At 43.8% G+C, this 22,192-nt stretch overlaps 1 protein-coding gene across 5 annotated transcripts in view; it reads right to left on the bottom strand.

The window, feature by feature from the left end:
• The window catches only part of PKP3 (plakophilin 3), a 92,014-nt gene that overhangs the window by 52,473 nt on the left and 17,349 nt on the right, over positions 1 to 22,192 (bottom strand). For 2 of the 5 annotated variants that reach the window (XM_061609893.1, XM_061609892.1), the window contains exon 2: positions 2,503 to 2,692. In XM_061609893.1, the coding sequence (XP_061465877.1) occupies positions 2,503 to 2,692 (190 nt within the window). Of the gene's footprint in view, positions 1 to 2,502; positions 3,524 to 3,636; positions 3,770 to 3,802; positions 4,030 to 22,192 lie in introns of those variants that run through there. The other 3 variants (XM_061609894.1, XM_061609895.1, XM_061609891.1) reach the window with 3 other exon arrangements.

Genomic DNA, 22,192 nt, shown 5'->3' with positions numbered 1-22,192 from the left:
TTCTGTGTAGACACGTATTGGATTGCACCCTAAGTCTTCAAATGCAGAGGTTAAAAACAAGCAGTGGAAATGCAACTAAAATATGCCTGACATCTATGTTAAAATAAACTTATTTAGTTCATTCCAAAAGTGGTTACTTTTGCGGATGTGAAAGAGCAGAGTATAGTAATTAGGCAGCATAATTGTGACTGGTGCCATCAAGAAAACTGGAAGGATTTCAAGACTATAATTCTACTGACGTGGGGTGACATCCCACCTCCAACAGAGGCCTTGTATTAGCTGTCCAACTGGCAGGCATTCAGCAAGTGCAACTGTCATCAGAGCAGTGGTATGTGGCATAGTAGTTAGAGCGTTGGACTGGACCTGGAAGAGCAGGTTTCAAATCTCAGCTATGAAGCTTGTTGGGTGACCTTGGGTGTCTTTCAGCCTAACATACCTCACAGGTTTGTTGTGAGGATAAAATAGAGATGAGGAGAACCATGTATGCCACCTTGAGCTCTTTGGGGAAAAGATGGAATATAAATGTAGTAAATAAATAAAATATTGTGATGGTGAAAGCTGCACCTGATGAACTTTTGCCTGCTACAAATCTTCACAGCACCTCTGTCCGGAAATGTAGAGTGCCAATCCTACTGTTGAAGGATACTTGCTCCATTAATGAAAAGAGAAGCTCTCTCCTCTGATTTAATGTGGGAAAATGAATAGCAATCAGTAACAGCGTGAAAAGCACAAGTTCAAATCCCTACCCTGCTTGGCCATCAAGCTCATTGGGCTGTCTTCAGTTATTCCTGCGTACACACTTATCTGGGTGTGTAAACCCCATGTAACTCAGTGGGACTTTATTCCTGAGTAAGCATGCCTAGGATTCGGCTGTCTGTCTCTCTTTAAAAGCTCAGTTCAGTGAGACCAACTTCCTGAAACACATGCTTCAGATTGCAGCTCTATACCCATAACCTGTCTTGAGTAGCCAGGACATGGTGGTAATGAAACCGATCACATTAACATTTAAGCAGCCCCTCCTGCCTCTTCAACATTGCACTAGGGTTTAATTAGGGCTGAGGAACCTGTCGCCCTCCAGAAGCTGCTGGACTCCAACTCCCATCATCCCTGACCATTGCCCATGCCAGCTAGGGCTGATGAGACCTGGAGTCTGCAGGGGCACAGATTCCCTGGCCCTGCTTTAGATAAATTGTGTGGATGGGAGACTCAAAGAAGAGCACTATTGTCCCTGACAGTACTACATACCCAGCGCAGCTAGGGAGAGGTGGCTATGGTTTATTCCTTCCAGTTAAGCCAATTATTTATTTGAAAGCCACTGTGGTGGAGTGGTCACCAGTGGTGGACACCAAAGTTCAACTCCACACTCAGTCATGCAGTTCACTGGGTAACTGTGGGCCAATCACTATCTCTCAGCCTAACCTACCTCACATGATTGTTGTGGGGACAAAATGGGGAGAACTATGTCTGTACTCCACCGTGAGCTCCTTCAAGGTGGGATATACATCAAAAACAAATAAACAAACAAAATAAAAGCTGGGCAGTGGTAGTCCAAATGTAGGTGGCACACTTAGCATAATGTCATCATAAGCATAGTGACACCAGAACGAATTATTGTTTTGCAGACAGCAGAAGGAGACAAAGCACTAGTGAAAACTAGTCTCTGGGACCCAGAGTAAACTTCAGAAGGGTCTGAGTCACCTTCCCAGAGAGAAAGGTGCCTCGGTAATACAGCCCCGAAAACTGTGGGGATCAGCTTCTCCTTCTGTCTAGGACACAACACCATAGTTGGCATATAAACCTATGACACTGAATGACGAAGCCAACAGCCACTCCAACATGGCACACTCCTGAAAGAAGCATCTGAATCTACACAGCTGGGCTAACTCCTCCAAGCACCTTTTCTCTCTGTGCCATTTAAAGAGGCCATTTGATTAATACAATTGCACTGCACAGGGAAGAAAAGTTAGAACAGTTCACACAGCAACGGGAGAGAGCAGGGCATAACACAGAGGTTACAAGTGGCGAGCTTTGAGCTGGGAGGCCCTGCAGTTCAAACTCACCAGATGAACTTTGCAAAGCCACTGTTTCTCAGCCTCATTGGCTAAATAGGAGTAATAACACTGACTTACCATGCAAGGACGTGGCAAATATTTCTCAGATAATGTTTGTAATGCTCACTATTATTATGATTGGGTGTGGGTTTTTTTGTTTTTCAGTTTTCAGTTTTTCAAATAAAACCATCATAAACACAAACTTCACCCCACTATCTGCACAGATGGGTACATTATACAGGTTTTAAAAGAAAACAGACAGACAAACAAAGAAAATAGTATGATAATATCCACACATTCAATCCAAGATTGCCCTTCTATCACCTGCTGCCCCTGTGCCACAAAACCTGTGTCATCTGGACATGCCCCACTGTTGCACCCATTGCCCCAGCTAGAAGAAGCCCCCATAGCCAGAGACCTACTCACACCCCACCCCAATCCCATTGCTCACCTTTCAGCTCTGCGTAGTCAAACATTGCGCCATTAGTCCTGGGGGCGGAGTGGCTCTTCTGCAGCATCCTCATGCGGACCTGCTCCTGCACCCGGGCACTCTTGAACAGCTCGCTGCCTTGGGCTTCCTTCTTTTTCCTGTCCAGCTGCTGGTCTGAGGGCAAGGCCAAGGAACACACACCATCCTCCGGCTGCAGAGCCGACAAGAAGAAATTATTTTCCTGCATGGTGGCAGCTGGGCAAGGCATACATTAAAACAGCCTGGCTCTTCTTCTTCTTCTGGTTGACCCCTGCTGCCAGGCACGCAGGTCTTGACTGAACCAAGGAGTTTCCTCAGGGGCTTGTGACAGCCCTTCAGCTCCCCCTGCACCCTCGTCTCTGAGCTCAGGCAGCTCAAGCGTCCCGTTGACACTCCAGAAAGTTGAGTGCTTATTCATAGGTGAGGCCAGGTGTCTGCCGCGCCCTCCCGCTGCCTGAGTCAGTACAAAAAAAAGTTTCTTCACTCAGGACAAGCGTAAGCACGGCATACACAGAGGCACATACACCCTCCTAGCCCACGCCCTCCCTGTCTGCTTCCAAGCGTTGGTTGGTTTCCTGGGACTTTCCTCTCCTTCTCTGAACTGCTGGTGACACACCTACGGGATTACACCCCTCTCCCTAGCAACTGACATCAGCAGGGAGGCAGGCTTTAAGGCCAGCCGGTTCCACCTTAAGCAGGTAAGACATTGGGCAAGCCGTGACTTTAAGGTGGAATTCTAAGGATGCGAAGATGCAAGAACTGGCCTGGCCTTGCCCTGCCCGGCGGCCCTACCCCACACCCCGTCAGCTGTGTAAACTAGCAAAAGCGGTTATGGGTGCGGCGCCTCTGGGGCTGGAGGGTGTGTGGAGTATGTGTGGAAAGAGAGAGAGAAGGCTGTATGCCATTCCCCTTCCTCTGTTTTTGTTCCAAAGTCTTAATTCTACAAAATGCTGTTATTCGGCTAGGTGAACTGCCCCGGCTCTGACCAGCGAACTGGCAGACCTCCTCGTTCTCAACAAAGCGCAGCAACGCCGAAGTTAGAAAGAAGCACACCCGGCCCTCCCGCCTCGACCCAACCCAGCAATGTTCTTTCGCAGCTTGTGAAATATTACTAACACTGCGGACGTTCCAAAGACGACGCTATCAAAGGGGAGAAGGGCTGCACTCCACCAGAGGCAGGTCAAAGTCCAGGAGCTCACTCCGCCCGTTCTCCTCCTCGTCTAGGATCCCAGGAGGCACCTCAGAGAGAGCCCCCTTTCCTTGCAAAGTATTAGGCATATACCAGCACGATCGTTGTAATGGCTGCGGCTGGGGGAGATGGGCGGGAGGGTCATCCTAGCCTGTTGTCTTTTCCTCAGTAGCCATTTTCTTCGACAGAAGTATCCCCTGGACGTTAGAAGTAACGGACATGACTGACTTTTGGTGGGTGGGTGGGCTGCAAGAAATTTTGCTGGGGTTCTCTATGCATCACTTCACAGCATAGCTCACTGTTTGACAATCACCCAGGAAGTGCCCAGCTGCTGAATAACAGATTGGCAGGGCTGCTGGCCCTATCGGTAAGCAGGTTGCAGCACCTGCTTCAAGCAGCTAATTTAGGGTGTCCCATAAAAGAGCAGCATACTGCTAGTTCCCAATGTTCTTATTATTTACTCCCAGGGAGAGTCATTTTATATCTCAGGTGCAAAAATAACTTACCTAGCCTTGAATACTATGCACCTTTAGCTGGGCTGGGAGGGGGAGACCATTTGCTGTTCTGCAAACAGGCAGCAAAATGTATTGTAGGCCCTTGTAATCAGTAGTGTAGTGGCAAATTCAGAAGTTCAGGGTCCCTTCATGATAGTCATACCATGCCCCCTCACAGTCCATGCCCCCAGGATTCATCATCTCTTCTGCAATTACAGGATTACAGAACCAGAATAAAATTGATGTGTGCATAGGCTTCCCACCGCTCAATCGCTCTCTCTGGGGGCTAAATATTGCCAGAAATGTTTTGATTTTAAGAATTCTGAAATGAAGCAAAGTGTGGGACTAGGATTCAGGAGGCCAAGATACTTTGCCATGAAGCTCACTTCTCACTTTCCCTAGTAGGCAATCGGCATGAAAGGGGAGGCATATGTTAGCTACTGAGACAAGTCTTTTCAGACCTCCTTTTAGTCTGGTGTTGTCAAGTGAGAAGTCTCTTCTCAGTGGCTAACATGTTCCCCTTTCATGCTGATTGGCTCGCACATAGGGACCCTGCTGTGACCCTGCACTCAAAGAAGTAAGGGGTCTACACCCCCCACAACCCCAGACAACTACACCCCTGTATACTGCAAGACTAATGAAGGGGGAAGAGCAATTTATTTGCTCCTTTGGAGAGTTTATACAGCATTTGCTTAGTATCAGAAGACTCTGGGGGGAAGCAAGTGGAGGGAGAAAGAACTCAGTGGAAATGGCCTTCCATTAACAACACCCTGGGCAGACTCTTGAAACTGTACACACACACTGCCCTCCTCACCCTTCCACTGTGGCCATGCCATTGCCAAATCCCAGGGCAGCCTCTTCACACACATGCACCCTTCCATAGCCACCTACCATCCAACCAATCACCCCATAATGGGGTCTTGAGTCCCATTTATCCCATCATCAGGCTGCTACTGCCCTACATACACTACTGCCTACATGCTCAAGTTCAACAGATGCCTTGCTTAGCCCTCTCATACTGTGGTTGGGAGCCTTTGCCTATTAGCAGACCTGTTCTCTCTCTCTTCCCCCCTCCCCCAATTAGGCCCTCCATGTTTGTTCCTTTCTTCTTCAACTGAATTACAAATAAAATTGATACAGACTATGACCATGTTCACAATGGAAGACTCATCCATTGTGCAAAACTGCTGCACCCTCAAAAAAAGGGCCTTATACAGTAACCTAGAATTAACTTAGCAGCAGGGAGTGTAGTCATCCATGGTCTCGGGGTCTTAGACCCCTTACATTTTTGGGAATAAGGTCCCAGCAAGGTCCCTGTGTCTCCAGCATCCTGTGAGCCAATCAGCATGAAAGGGGAGTGTCTTAGCCACTGAGAAGAATAATCTAACATGCTTCTTTGACCTTTCCTGCTGATTGGAGCCAATTAGAGTGAAAGGAGATGAGTCAGCCACTGAGAAGAGTCTTCTCAATACCTCACACTCTCCCCTTTCATGCTTATTGGCTCCTAGGGATGTCTATTGTGGGAGAAGGCATTAACAAGGGTCTCATCCTCAACTCCACAGCAAAAAAATGGGGCGTGGTGTGGCTATGAGCAACATTAAGGGACCCTGAACTTCTGAATTGGCCACTACATTACTGCTTAGCAGTATACAGAATATACCATGCAACAGCAAATGGGCCTAACAGTAGCCCATACTTTTGCTCTCTATGGGTGCCAATCAATCAAAGTGGTTAGTCTCTATTTGATTATACCCAACCATCTCCTCCTATTTACATTACTAGCATCGGTTAAAAAATATTGCCACACCACACATTTATGTCACTAAAAGTTTTAGGATAACTGAACTGGTTGTACCACTGCCATAGGATGGGTATTTGATTGTATGTTTGGCTTTGGGCAGCACGCAAGCAGGCACGCAAGAGACCTCCTTGAGTTTTGTATATGAAAGACACCAGGTGCAATAGATATTTGGACACGAGGATAACCCAAATACTAACAATAATATCTGAGTACCAGTTAACAGAAGCAAACCATCAGTTCTCCTCTTGCACAGTCCTAAACTGGCTTATTTATCTCTAAGGGAAACACCATATTCTTCTTGTAAATATGCCTGCCTGAGGCTTGCAAGGGACAATAATCAAGACACACATCATTCCATAAGATGGTTTTTCCCTTGGGTGGTCTCTAGCCAAATAATAATTAACTAGCGTTTGTGAAGCATTGTCAGATGTCCAGATGAAAGACTCTCTGGACGTGTTTAGCGTTAATCATAGTAATAGCCCGGCTCGACCCAGCTAAGCATTTAAAATTCTGCACAGCACAGCATAGGCGATACTGAGTTTCCAGCTATTAAATGCTCTGTGACTAAAGTATGAACAATCATCCAAGTTAAGAAATCACTCCACAATTAAGGAGACCTCTTTAAGGAAAAGTGTCCCTCTGTTAACTAGTGGGCAACTGAGGCACGTGAAGTGGAGCTATTCATCAGTCAGAAGCAGGGTAAGACTCGTACTTAGCAGTTTCCAGGACTGCGCTCAAGCCTAATTGGGCATTTCTCCTTTTATGTGCTTTCATAAGAACATTAATTGCCAGTTAGTTTCACCATTCATGTTAAACAACAACCATGTCCCAGACAGAGGAATCTGAGGAAGGGGCAGATGCTTGGCCAGGAAGAGTATTCATGCTAGAAATTTTTAATTCCTGGCAGATGCTGGGTTATTTCGGAAGTTGCCTGCGGGCAAACAGTGTGCCCCCCTTCCTCAGATGATGTATCCACTGATCTGGGGTAAGAGAATCCTATGAAGTAATTTGTGGACTTCCCATAGCATCTGGTTGTCCACTGTGAGAACAGGATGCTGGACTAGAAGGGCTATTGGCCTGATCCAGCAGGCTCTTCTTATGTTCCTGTGTTCTCTTAACTAATTGCAAAAGAATGTGATTGGCAGGGGAAGAAGTAGTTTCTGATAGAAGGTTATCCTACGGGGACCACTGCATGAGCATGCCTGAGTGCGCAATCTGTGGCCCAGCAGAGGTTGTTGGACTGCAACTCCCATCATCCCTGATCATTGGTCATGCTGACTGGGCTGATAGGATATCAAGTCCAACAACAGCTAAAGGGCCAGAGGTTGGTCACCCTTGCAGTAACGCATTCAGCTCAGAGTATAGTCTTTGGAACAACGTCTGTGACTCATGTAAGGCTACTTCCAAAGGCCATTTTGGGTGTTATGTATGCTGATTCAGCGTGTCTTACACATCCAAGCTACACAGTGATTGTGATGATCCCTGTTATATTTTTTTTGAAGTTAGAACAAGGTTAAAAATCTCCAGGATAGCCTCAAGGAGCATTAGCTATGATGATGCAGGTGGAAGGGTGTAAAGGGAAGGTAGCCATCAAGACAGAGGTGTGACTTGGATTTTTCCTTCCCATATCAGACTAAAGGCACTCCTGGATGTGATTCTTATTCAATACCTTGGGCACAATACAAGGGTAGCATTATCCCACCCACCCCCATTGTGCAAAGACCTTTGTGTGTGGTTACCTTTATGTACCAGGGCTCTTGACATAAGAAAAAGTAAGCCTGCCAGCCTTGAATGCAGTATAAAACCAAACAGCTTTTCCCAACCTGGGGCACTCTCCAGACATTACTGGACTGAAACTCCCATCAGCCCCAGCCAGCACAGCCAATGTTCAGAGATAATGGGAGTTGTAGTCCAAAACATCTGAAGGGCACCAAATTGGGGAAGGCTGAAATAACAAAGAGACTTGTGGCACCTTAAAGTCTTGTGACACCTTATGCCATAATAAACATATGCATTATGGCATAAGGGTTCGTGGACTAAGTCCACTTCATTAGATGCATGAATTAGGATAATGTCTGTGCAAGGTCATTTTTGTGCAATCTGTTATTGAAAATTGTAAAAGAATATATTGTTGTTCACAGTCTTACGTAACCTATTGCTGCCATTCCATTTCCCGGTTGTAGTGCCAAACCAGAAGACCTGAAAAATGTACCTCAGCTGTACTAATTAATGTGAGGCCATAATGGTATAGGCAGTAACTTGGTCTGTGCTACTAATGCTAGTCCATTTGGATTAGCAACTATCAGCATGGGGATCACCACAGGTCCTTTGTGGATTATGGAATCATCACATCCAAAACTCACAAAATTCTGAGAATGCCCTTAGTATCTCATCAGTAAAATACACTTTCCCCACAATTAATCTGCAGAAGTACTTAACAAATGCCCCTCTTCCTGGTCGTCATACTGCCTCCCTCCACTCATATACCAATTCAGCCTAGGCCTTCATTCATTTCTTCTGGAAAGGTAATTTCTGACTTTGCGCTACCATAGCTGTTCCACAGTCCCATCACAAGGTTTCCCACATACACTTACTTCTTCGGCATAGCACAACAAAAATTGGTGTTCTTGGAAACTTCACAGGTAGTATTACACAATATAGCATTGTTTTTGAAAATTCTGCAATCCCAAGAGAAGTCAGCATGTATGTGTAGGGGAAATGCAGTGTGTCACAGCTGCGTTCAACTAATTGTGGCATGCACCAAACTCCCTTGCCAGGGGCTAATATAGCAGATAGAACCAGTTGATGACCAAAAAAAAAGCACAGCTGCCATGGGGTTATACCAGGGAGACCAGATGAAAGGACCAGGCTCCTCTACTTTTAGTAGTTTTGTCCGGGAGTGAATTTTGATATTTTCTACGCATATATGAAATTTGTGCTTGCCAAAATTCTCTTTCCAACACAACCAGAGGGAAAGGAGTCCCACTGTTGTACTTTGCATTCAGTCATCCAAAGCAAAACTTGCATGTGAACTGGCCCTTTCACAGAGAATGTGCTCTGTCCCTACCCAAATAACCCCTTATTTGCATTTGTCTAAAATGCAGACATGGCATGACCATTTGCTCCCCCCCTCCTACTCCTATCGTTTCAGTTGTGAGTTTAAACAGCCCAGCATGTCCTTGAATTCTGGGTGCTTACAAGCTGTTGCTGTTTTCAGGTGGGATTCAGTCACATACTGGCAAATTCAGGTTGCACAATTAAAGTGGAGTTGGAGCTTTTGCAAAACAAGATTGCTCACACTTTGCCATCCAAAACCAGACTTTTTGCAATAAGGAAAGTGATGGGAAAATGCACTGAAAAGTGTGGGATAACATTTGCTTGATGTAACGGTGTCTAACCTCTCTGCAAAACAAATAAGAATAAATGCTTAATAAAGTGCTGACATGGTCTAGCCTCTCTGCAAATTATTTGCAAATTAATCAGGATGAATGCTCAGTAAACAGGTCATCTAAAAGCGACCTCTCATAATGACTCTTGTGTGCTTGAATGGAGGATAGAGAGGAGGGTGTGTGTCTGTTGGGGTTAAGGAAATTAGCCTACTGCAGAAAAGTAAAATTTACATTCACTGCTCCGCCCACTTTTGCCTCAGGCACTGCCCAGCCCTGGCATGTAGCCCTCAGAAGGGAGTGCAGTCCTTGGGCTGAAAAAGGTTCCCCATTCCTGTTCTAGAGGATTCTGGATGTATAATTTGTTTGTGTGGAGTACTGCCCAAAACTCTCCTGTGGCTGCACATTGCAGGTTAAGATCAGTAATGGTGCACAAACTATATTTCAATAAAGTTTGTCTGCCATTACTGTTCTTCTCATTATAAACCACTGAAAAGCTGAGGAACCCCTGGGCTACTCAGAATAGAATACGAAAAACAGCACATTACATCCATTTATCTGGGCATCTATACTGCCCAATATGTTTATGATAGATCTGCACATAGTTTTGCCATGCAGAAGCCCCTGTTTTTATATACATGGTGCTCCCCAAAATGCACTCAGGGTAGATTTCTGGTAATATGCTTGCGAATACTAGGCAGCCACATCTGCTTTTCAGTGCATTGGTATAGGTACACAAGTTACCATAAATGCCCAGAAATTAGCCCTTTGGATGTGGCCATGTATGCATAGCATCATACTATAAAATGCCAACTTCTGTGTAGCAAAGGGACATGCAAAAATGTCCACTTTTAATATTAGTTTGTTCCTGCTCTTAGCTGATAAAACAGATTTTTGCTAAGCTTATTGTCTCACCCATCTGTCTCATCTCATATAGAGCAGGGTAGCCCACGACAACTGGGGACATGGGGACAAACAGTTAAACCCTCCACATAAAAAGGCCCATGCTGCTTTAAGTCAATGGCAACTTCTTGAAATCCACCTGTCTGCCTTTCCAGCTGCTGTGGTTTAAGTTCCCCCTCAGCTCAAATTTCTCTCTCATAGTCAGTTACAAAAGCACTGAAACCTACTCTTGCGAGGCAATCAATAAACTTTTGTCCCCACCCCAGCACCAAATGAGCTTGAATAGGAAACGCAAAAAGAGAAAGCCTGAGAGCAGCTTCTAGCGATAAGCTGTGAACCATCAGCAGCAGAGAAGGCTTAATGCATGAATGCAAATAAAATATGTATTTTTAAAAAATCTACTAGAAGATACCTGAAGCTGCAAACAGGAGACTTTTTGAACCAATATTGTGCATGATGGAGACTGGTTGTTAACACACGGAATCTGGGAAGTAGGTAATGATGAATGAGAGATTTGTAGATGGGGAAAAATAAGGCAGAGCTTTACTATTGAGGGATGTGCACCTGCCTTGGCTAGGAGCACAAAGTGGCCTGGAAAGGATCAAGATGGATGGTCCTGTGGTGCAGTTTAGACAATTTTGGACTTTGGAGGAATCTTTAAATAGCAATGTGTCTTACTTCAATTACTATGAAACGTGGAAAGTCAGCCCTGCTATATTTGGGGCCCTTTTGCTCATTCTGCTGAGTAGGGCTTTGGACTTCTGCCCCAAAGTCTTGCCCTGATGATACCACTGCTGCTGAGCACTAGAATTTGAAGGTGACTTATACTGAGTCAGACCTTTGGTCTATCTAGGTAGTGGCTCTCTAAAGATCTTGTGAAGAGGTCTGTTCATAGGCATGCTACATGAGATCCTTCCAAATTAAAACAGCATAGGCCAGAGATGGAGAACCTGTGGCCCTATAGAAGTTGTTAGACTACAACTCCCATCATTCCTGGCCGCTAGTCATGCTGGCTGGGGCTGATGGGAGTTGGAGTCCAGCAACAACTAGAGGACCACAACTCTCATCAGCCCCACCTAGAATGGTCAGTGATCAGGCATGATGGGAGTTGTTGTCCACTGTCTGTTTACGCTTTGCAGCTTGAGCAAAATAATGTCAAAAAGATGTGCTGAGCTCCATGTAGTACCAAGGCCTGTCCTTTCAAGCGATTCACATCATACTGATGGGCTGTAAGGGCAGTCTACAGGGTCTGCACAATAGTTTGCTATCTGCAAGCCTGCAGACTGATTCCTATCTCTGCAATCTGTTTTCTCTTTATGGAGGGCTCCATGGCAACCACATAAACCTCTTACTAAGGACCTCTGACTATGGGTTGCCATGCCTGTTCTCTCCATGGGGCTTCAGTCAGTACTCAAGGGGTTTATCCTGTGCCCCAAGATTTTTCTGGTTGATGGCTCTATGCAATAATAGCTAAATACTACCTGTCACCCCCAACCTGCAACATGACACAGTAATGCTGAATTAGAGCACATTTGATGTATTGTTGGGAGCAGAACTGATGGCCCTGTTCTATGTGCCATGTTAAGAGTCCTAACACTTGCTGGAAGACCAGTGTAACTCCAAAGGTTCTTCTTCACTTACTAAGCACAGGATCGTGTAATAGCTGAAGCAGCATGAACCAATGCTTTATTGCCAGAAGTATGATGTCTGTGGGATCAAGCTGCCTGGCAAGTTAGTGTAGCACAATCTCAATAACAATCTGATACGCAACTGTAATAAGCAAGCCATAATCTCTCTATCCTGCGTGTAAATTAATCTGTCCATCAAGTGTGTAAATTAAAGGAATGGTGTTGACCCACCTCTGCAAACCACTGAGACCCGCAGATGAAAGTTGCCAGGTACAGAGAGAGAGTTATTACTTTTGTCATTTCTCTCAACCCTACTCCATGCACTTTACTCCACCTCAGCTTCCATCCAAATTCTGCTGTCTGTTCCATTCATCCATCACTCTGATTATCACTGCTTCATTTCCTCATAAACAATGTACACTGACTATCCAACCACTTCAAATCCTTCCAGAGAAGGATTTTAATCAAACCTTCCTTACACATTGATTTCTTCTGTCATAAGCTCTTTGAAGCATGAATCTTAATGACTTTGCACAGTTAATAAACTGCATACTATGCCATCGACATCTACCAACGATGCCATTAAGGAGATAGTTTTGACTGAATTTATCCACCAGACTGGCTTAAGGCATAGATATGAGACAAAAGTATACCTTTCTGAGACCCATGTTTCCCAAAGTTCTATTATGAGGTCAAGATCCATGCTTCTGGGACTGTGATCAGTAGTCAAAAATTTTAACTTGATTCAGTGTTAGCCTGAGTTGTATAGCCTCCAGAAAGAGGGAGAACTGTAACCTCTGCTTCTAAGGGAGATGTTCCCAGGGTCCACACCCATCAGGAAGTTATTGGATATCTCTGTACTGTGTCCCAGGAACACAGCACCTCCCCTTATTTGAGGGATCTTCATCCATGTCTGGGGAAAACAGGAGAGGGAAAGGAATTCTGCAAGTCCAAACAGTATCTTAATTGCATAATTTCATCCTGGTTGCCACTGCCAGGTTAATCCAATATTGCTTAGCATAAGGGGACTTCTCTAGACAACATCTAGTAATGCCTGTCCACTACTTAACACATCACTTTCCTTTCTCCTATGTGTTTATTACGCTTCACAGCTCCACTGGGAAGCAGAAAAAGCTGAGTTTCTGTTTGGTGTTCTACAATTATTTCAGTATTAGTTGCTATTAGTTGAGAGGGGTGGGGGGAAGACTTCAGCCTTTTCTTCTGTTATTGCATTATGACTTTCTTGTAGGCCACCAGAAGTCACACTGTGGTGATCCCAGGACTGCATGTGTGTCTTACACAAAACAATCCTGCTCTGCTGGCTTATTTGTATCCTGATATGCAACCTTGCTCTCATTCCCCTATAATGGGGATGTGGAATCTTTTTTCTGTCAAGGGCTGCATTTCTTCAGGTGTAATCTGTCAGGGACATAGGTAGGTCCAAACCCAGTGATGGGTGGAGCCTGAGCCAAAAGTGGATGGGACTACCTCTCTCACTCTCTTTCTGCAACACCCCCTCCCTCTTTCAGGCACCGCTTCTCTCTCTCTCTTTCTACACAGCAGGCTCCTGCAAAAGGGACAGCTTGTTCTTATCAGAGGTCTGAAGTGATCACATGCAGAGGGCTTTTGAAACTAGACCAAAGGCTGCAGATTGCTGTCCCTCCCTACAGTTTTGTGCGGCCTGAAGGTAGTCAGAGTAAAAATAGCAGCTGTAGCAGGAAAGATTGAATTCCAAAGGCTGAAAGCAGAATTCAAGAGTAAGGAAACCATGGTTTGGCATTATAAGAGCAAGCAGGGACAAGGCTTGGGCTTATGTGTGTCATCTTCCTGTGCCACATCTCCTTACATGTGGATATTAGAAACTTTCCAATCCTAGTTTGTGGCAAACCATGGTTTGCTGTTTTGTCTAAATTCTGCATTTAAGGGGGAGAGGAAGATGGACCAGGAGAAGGAAGTATATAAGCCTGAGGCTCATTCTTGCAACACAGAACCATGGTTTGGCATCACAGCTGTACACAGCCAGTATACTTTCCCTTAACCTAAGCATCAGCTTCTGCCATGCATGCTTTCAGTTTTGATGAAACATGACACCAAGCATCAATAGACCATACGAGTCATGTGAAGAAATGCTTGAGCCACCAAGGGTGGAACTAGGTGGGCAAAGAGCGCACTTTAAAACCAAAAAAGTATTGATTAAAAGAATAAAATTTTATTTGACTGGACCAGGGTCCCATAAACAAGTATAACCAAGGAAAAGGACATACAGCCCAATAGCATTGTTTTGATCAGAATATGCACAAAACAGGGCCAGCTAAGCACCAATTCTCCACATCTGGGCAAGTCACACACAATTTCTGTGTGAGAAGGAGGAATAATAATAATAATAATTTAATTTCTGTGTCGCCTATCTGGCCGATGGCCACTCTAGGTGACGTACATGTAATAATTTGGCTTTTTCTAGGAGAGAAATAAAGCAGTAGGGAATAGTAAGAAAAGGAGGAATTCTGTCTTCTGGCACATCTTTACTAGTTCTCATTTTGTTAGACAGATTCATCCTTTCACACACAGTTCCAGGTGAAAAAACAAAATAGCTTGTGCTCAGAGAAACACAGGAGGCAGTTGTCTGCCAAAGAAAGGGCAAGTTTGCTGATTTCAGCAGAAAACATGCAACATGTACAGTAAGTGTCTCGTATCCTGGTCTAGCCCAAAGAAGGCTTAGGAGACAGTGTAAGTGTGTGCGTGTGTGCTATGCGCATGACTCCAGTCCAAGCCTCCCCCTCAGGAGAGGGTGGCGATGTGAAATGGCTTGGCAGAGGAAAATCATCACAGCACAAGTCAGCACTTGACCTGTGCGGCTATGTTCGTCTCCCAGGTGGCTTGACTTTCTGGTAATCAACTGGATTCTTCCTCAGGTGATACTAAGGGCTGAACCAGGCATGTGTGTATGTTTGTCAAATGCACATTTGCTGGTTTGGCTATACAAGGTGGGGTCAGGGAGAGACGTCTAGTTTTGTCATTAAATTGAGGGGGGGGGAAGAAAAATATGCCCTCTCCTCTGCCTTATTCCTCTGTCCTCACCTCTTGAAGATTCCCCACCCTCAGATGACTCATTGCTGGTATTGGAGCTGGGCTGGGGGTGGAATTAAAGCAGCAGAGCACAGAGAATTAAGGTAGAGGAGAGGGATGGGTTTCACTCCCTGTCCTCCTCAGCATGCTCAATTTAGTTATAAAGGTAGACTCCCCGTGTCTACATGTTTAGTAATCATACCCGCATCCGAGTTTGGCCCTGATTCAGGTGGGTGGCTCCTCCCAGCTCCATGATCCTACAGTTACCTGCCTGTGCTTGTCTTTGTAGGAGGAGCCATGTAATGTGTATGTATGCCAAGCAGGGAAGGGCGAGAAATTTGATTCCATTTGCATTTCAAGCCAAATTGATCACATTCGCACTTTCTGAAACGATATGAGAACTAAAACACAGCCATCCTTTGAAGTTAGCAGGTGCAGTTTGCCAACCAATGTTTACAAAAATGCCTATATTAAGGGAAGGTGTGCATAAAAATGAAAATATGAGTGAAAATAGTATACAAAATGGCATTATGTGGTGAGAAATTGCTTCTAAAAATGTGTACATTAGTCACAACTGCCTACAAAAAATGTATTTACTAGGAGAAATTCGCACTAACATGTTGGAGAATTTTCATGAGGATTTTTTTTTTAATCACAGATTTCTCCAGAAATGTGAAGAACTGAATTTAAGACTGGAAAAATGAGAAATGGAGAGAACCAAAATTGACAGAACTTTCCGTCCCTAATGCCAAGTGCAATGAATCCCCTCCCCAATCTCCTCCAGTGTGGCCTGGAGGCAACAGTAGATATACTAATAAAATGTGTAGCACTGAGTTACAGTGCCAGCTCTGCCCTGGGAATGTATCCTCCAATGTTAAATGCAGCCAAGTTTGGCAATTACTAAAGTATGCTACCTTTCCATGTGCAAGTTAGGTCTCGTGTACAAGGCCTGTAACTGACCACACCCAGCCTGGGAACCTCCCTCTAGCCATTGCAATACCTAAGAAAACTCATAGTTGCAAAGTAGTAGATGGAAGCCTAGGAAGGACTGAACATTATTCTCAGTGGTGTAAATAGTATAAATCTTTTGATACTACTGTTGTGCTTGTACACTTATCTAACCTCCATTAACCCCATCCATTTAGAACTGCCCCCCCAAGTTAATCTGTACCTCATCTTTAAGCAGACAATTTAACATTAACAGAATTTACTGTATCATCTGCTATATATTTTGGAAAGTCGTTTGTCTTTTTGTCAGTTATCTATGCATTTGGACACCTCTTAAGATATTGTAACCAAATTTTGCATGATGGTTCTGAGATCAAGGAGCAGTTTTTTGTCTGTGTTGGGATGCAAGTAGATGCCATTTTGAATCAAGATGGTGGATGAACCTTTCAAAACTTGTACTGATGTTAACCACTAATTTAAAAACTACACTCCTTTTTGGGGGGAGGGTTTCTTAGAATTCTCAATCAATGCTGAGCACTTTCTGCTAGTACCATTATATTAAGAACTCCAGAAAAAAACAATCCAATACCTTGCCCAAACTACAGAGAAAATTGTACCCATTTTGCACCACATAGCAACTTCACCTAAGGGGCTAGGAAAGGCCAATGTGCAAATGGCAGCAACTATTTTATTTATTTAGGAACATTTATAAACTATTTATTATGGAAATAAATTCCAAAGCTTATGAGCACTATATACATAAAAACATGCAGTACAACTATCACTATGAAACCCTTATCACTAAAACCAACATCAAAACATATGGGTTACAGGGTCCAGTATTAAACTATGCAAGAACAGCAGCGCACTCAGGATGTGAGTGCAAAGGAAGGCCCTGCTTACAGGAGATCTAAATGTGGGGCTTCCATAGCCCCATTGAGGTATAGTGTGTGTGTGTGGGGAGGTCTACCAGTGGTGGCTGGTGGCTCCATGTCAGTGGGGCAGTGGAATCCACTCTGGATTTTAGTTTGAACTTTCAAGGAGCTGTCCAAGGTGCTTCAGCAACCCGTCATGGAGCCACCAGCCACCAATGAGGTCTACTATCACTAAATGGAGTTTACAGGGGACCACCTCCCTGCGCTGCTGCTTGCATCGTCTCCCCCTCCCAGCCCATTAACATCCACAACATAGGTATGTATGCATAAATAAACAGATGTTGAATGTTTAAAGTTTATAGCTTATTATTGAACTGCTCCCACTCCACCACTGAACTTTAGGAATACATACCACACCTGCCATACCCAGTTACTGTCAGCAGTGCTTATTCTGCAGCTAGTGTGGTTGACGCTTACCAACTCCTCCCCTCCTCCCACTCCTGTTTCATGCTGAATCTGTAGAGCCCCTTCTCTTTTTCCAATACAGGGTGGATTCTGGCAGAAGCTGCTTCTGATTTAAATCTCCTCCCATTATTAGTACCAGACTGGCTAATCCTGCCTTGCTCTCTTCTGGCTCTCCAGCACCATCTATTAATCCTGCCCTGCTCTCTTCTGGCTCTCCAGCACCATCGATCCTCTGCTCTTCTTTCTCCTGCACACTCTTCCTGGGTGACTTCATAATATTTATTGAGTACCATTTATAAACTCACACACAAATGACACCCCAGCTCTATCTTTCTGTCTCTAAATTGTTCCCCTCACTCCAGTCTCACATCTCCAACTTCCTCTCCAATATCTTTGCTTGGATGCTCTGCCAATAACATCTCAAAATTAGTATGTCCAAGACTGAACTTCTCATCTTTGCAAGCCCTTCAATCCACCTTGTTGACCAGGCATGTAGCTTTGGCTTTATCTTTGACTTCTTTATCACTTTTATTCCCCATATTCAGTATGTAGCCAAGTCGTGTCACTTCTTCCTTCACAATATTGCAAAAACGTGGCCCCGCCTCTTTGTTCTCTCAGCCAAACCACTGGTCCATGCCCTGATAATAATCTTTCACCTAGACAACTACAATCGTCTCCTTTCTGGTCTTCCATTGCCTCATTTTGATCCCCTCACATCTGCCTGGCATTCTTCTGCAAAAACACACCATGTGCCTCTCTTAACTCCCTACACTGTTTTCCTGACCTAGAAGGACCATAAGCTCAGTGACAGAGCATCTGCTTTGCTTGGTCCAAGGCTCAACACCAAAAAGCTCCAGGTAGAGCTGATGAAAGAGACCCCTGTCTGAAACCCTGGAGAGCCACTGGCGGTCAGTGTGGACTATTATTATTATTTATTACATGTGTATACCGCCCCATATGCGAAGCTCTCTGGGCTGGATGGACCAACAAACTGACTTGAGGCAGATTCCTATGCTGCCAAATATAGCACCAACTTCTTATCCTTACCTTTGAACCCCTCCATGCTTTGTCCCCCCACATCTCTCCGCTCTTGTCTGCCTATCTGTGATCTTTCCTCCTCTGCCTTCAGCCAGGTGAAGTTCTGTTCCCTCAAAAGACTCTGCCCTTTCTCCCTTGCTGCCCCATATGCTTGGAACTGACTCCCAGAACAGACTGTGTCGAAGAGTACATAATTGCATATTGCTTCCCTGTTCATCCTGCCTCCATTTTCCTCCCCTTCCTCTGTTTTTTCCACTGTGATGAATTTTAGACTATAAGCTTCTCAGATCAGGGAACTGTCCTCTTCTACTGTTTAAAGTGCTGTACATCCTGATACTACAATATAAACAACAACAATCGTTTGTAGAGGGATAGCCATGTCTTTTACAGCAAAAACAACAAGGCTATTGTAAAAAATACTGAGAAAATATGTGTTGGAATACTTGAAATGTGGTATTAGCACATGTGACTTAAATTGCCTTTGAGTCTCTCTTGGTGCTATTTATGTTAATGGCTGATTGTTCATGGAGAAAATAAGCTTTCATAGTTACAAACCCAGCTGAAGCAAAAGCTTCTTCAAGCTTCATGTGTGAAAATGTCCCATTACTGTGTGCATAATTCACAGTTTAACTGTTTAAATAACAACAAACAATAACAATAAATATATTAAATAAATATTGTTTAAATAACAAATATGGCCACTAATCGCCCGTGGGCAATATGTGCATCCTCAAATAACCCTTTATATAGTGTATGTAGGGCAGGTATATTTCCACACAGTCCGAAGCAGGATCATGCCCACACAAAGGTAGAAATAGCGTATTATTATTTAAATTTGTATGTCACTTTTTCATATAAATATACTCAAAGCAGCTCACACCAGAACAAAAATGAAAGCCACTACCTCAATACTAAACCATTTCAAAACATAACAATCCAACAAATAACTCAATTTGATTACATGAACGTTATAACATTTAAAGTCATCATAAAGCAGACTATCAATCAGTTAAAACATATCAATTAATGGCAAACACAATAAACATTCCAATACAAAAACACAAGAAAACAGTCTCGTATACAAAGCACAGCACAGTCAGCCTACGCTGGTCCCCTGCTTATATACATGACTTATGAGGATGTTCGTGGAACTAATATGGAATCATGTTGTATGGATGAGCAGTCCATTTGTGCCATCCATAAAAAGATTCCTGGGGAGAGCAGAGAACCTCAGCTCCTGCTTTTAGTGGAACAGTTCTTGTATTTCAGAGTGCGAAATTCAAGTGCTAGGCCAAATGTACGTGGCATGTGGATGCCCTTTAAAGACATCTTACTTTTTCAAGTAAGCACACTGTGCCACATTCCAAGAGATAAGGCAAAACCCTTCAGAGCATGGTTATGAGGTCCGGACCCTAGGAGGGCTCCTTGTCCTGGAATTCTCCAGTTCTAGAACTGCAGCACTGGAAGCTGTGGGTCATCACATTTCGCCTCCTGTGCTACAGCAAGCTCTTAAAGGTACAGAATCCTCTCACCGTCCTGCTCCTTCCAGTCCTGTTCTTCATCCTTTTGCACTCCTTCAACACATAGCCAAGCAAGCAGGATTCTTGTTTTGTTCCACAGTAGCTGAAGGCCATACGGGTGACAAGAACATGGATGAAGCTACCACCACAGGGCTGATAGAGATGGGAGGGATTTACAAGTAGGCCACCCTAGCCCTTAATCTTATTGCAAACTGACAAATGATAAGTGACAAAACAATCAATTTAGGAATATAAGAAGTTGCCTTAGACAGAGTCAGACCACTTGTCTAGCTAGCTCAGTATTATCTACACTGACTGACAGCGGAGCTTGATGGTTTCAGAAGAAATTGAAATTCAAGTTCAACTCTGCAACTGTGAACTCTATCTCCACTTTTTCTCTGGCAAGAACATTTACAGAACCTATTAATGTCAGTCACAACATAAGTGGTTCATTCTCCTGCTCATCTTCCTATCTGCCCTCATCTACCAATAATGCCTTTCTGCATTCTTCATAGGACATACAGGCCAGTCCCTTTCAAAATAGTAAATGGACACAAATCTGACATCACAAACTGCAATGTTTATAAACCAGTAAGAGAACACTTAGTCTACTAGAATAATCTGCAACTGATCTTAAGGTGGTCACGGAACAAAGGAATTTCAAAGGAAGGTTCCAGCATGAAATTGCTAAATCATCAGCATCATATATCCATCAAGAAGTTCTTCTCTATTCATTTGGGTCTGACAGAGACAATGGTTGCCTTTCCCACTACAGATGTTAAATTAACTCAGCATTGCCAAACATATTGCTTTTATCACCCTTCACTTCTGTTGTAAAGGGTCACCATTCCACACATTCTAGTTCTTAACTGAATTGTCACTACCTGTACTTCTTGCATTTCATTTCCCTCTGACCTCAATGCTTACAATTCTCCTTCCTCTTACCACCATGTGTTTGTTTATCTGCACCTGAGGATTATACTTTATGAATCTGATGAAGCCCAGTCTAGTCCACAAAACCTTCTACCATAATAACATCTGTTAGGCTGCAATCCAATACATGTCTACTCAGAAGGAAGCTCCATTGGGTTCAATGGGACTTACTCCCAGGCACTTACCCAATGGAGCTTACCTCTGTGTAGACATGTATTGGACTGCAGCCTTAGTCTGTGAGGTGTCACAAGACTCTTTGTTGAATTTGGCAATGGAAGGATAATTCTGAACACCACCATTTTATGTAGCAAGGGGCAATCATTTCTATAAACTACAGAGAGGTAAACAGGAAGTGCAGCTGCCTCCTAGAGGATGCATAAAGCAAAAGTGTGTCAGCCATGAAAACCATGAAAATGTGTCAGTTATTAATTCAGTGGCACTGTTCATTGAATATTCTGTTTATTGTTGTTTGTTGAGCATTCACTCTGATTTCTTTGTAGGGAGATTTAATGAGCATTGATTCCAATTTATTTGTGGGAAGGTTAGACAACATTGCATCAAAGCAAGTGTTATCTCACACTTTCCACTGCATTTTCCCATCACGTTTCTTATTGCAAAATGTCCAGTCGTTTAGGAAGTGGGTTTGTTGAACAAGACCTCCTGATCAGCTTTAATAGTGCAACCTGAATATGCCACAATGGCACTGAATCCCTCCCCTCCAAAATAGCGTCAGTCTGGAAGTGCTCCAAGAGAACATTTTCATAGGTCAAACCAACCCATTTTATCCCCCATCTTTGACTGAGCTAACTCTTGAGCTTCAGTAGAAAGTGAGTGATAGGAAAGGAGAATTAAACTACAAAATTTAGGGGAGAGAATGTAAATTATTTCAGAGCTAGGAAGGCTACAAATGAAACATTACAAGTGTTTGCACAATAGCCTTTTCCATTTAATATAAAATGGGGCCTCTCTCTCTCCAGAACTTATGAAATATTCCACTAGTGGAGTCAGAATGCAAATAGTGTTGAAAGGGGATCGACACAATTTCCCCCAATATTGCTTCGAATGGTTGAAGAGCAAGGTCTGTCATTGAAGGCAGGATAATCTATGCATAACTGGAGATTATGAAAATACATTAAGAGGGCCCAAAGATGATTGAGCCAAAACTGAGGGAATGTATGTGTCACAGTGGAGGGAATGGACAGCACTAGAGCTGTCACTGCAGGAGGTTAAAAGGCCAATTAGAGACATTTTTATATTGCAGTTTAAATTTGAGGAAGATTTATAGAGCTCATAAAAACAACAGGTTGTGTGTCCTGACAAGAGGTGTGTGGAAAAGAATGCAGATTACTTGGTCACATCTGCTATTGGGTCATTTTTGTTTTCAGTGAAAGACAATCCTATCTGTATCACACTTAGCTATTCCACT

This window comes from Rhineura floridana, chromosome 2 (genome assembly GCF_030035675.1).
Source record: "Rhineura floridana isolate rRhiFlo1 chromosome 2, rRhiFlo1.hap2, whole genome shotgun sequence".
Taxonomy (NCBI): domain Eukaryota; kingdom Metazoa; phylum Chordata; class Lepidosauria; order Squamata; family Rhineuridae; genus Rhineura; species Rhineura floridana.
The sequence above is the reverse complement of the archived record's forward strand: the minus strand, read 5'-3'. Positions and strand labels throughout refer to the sequence as shown.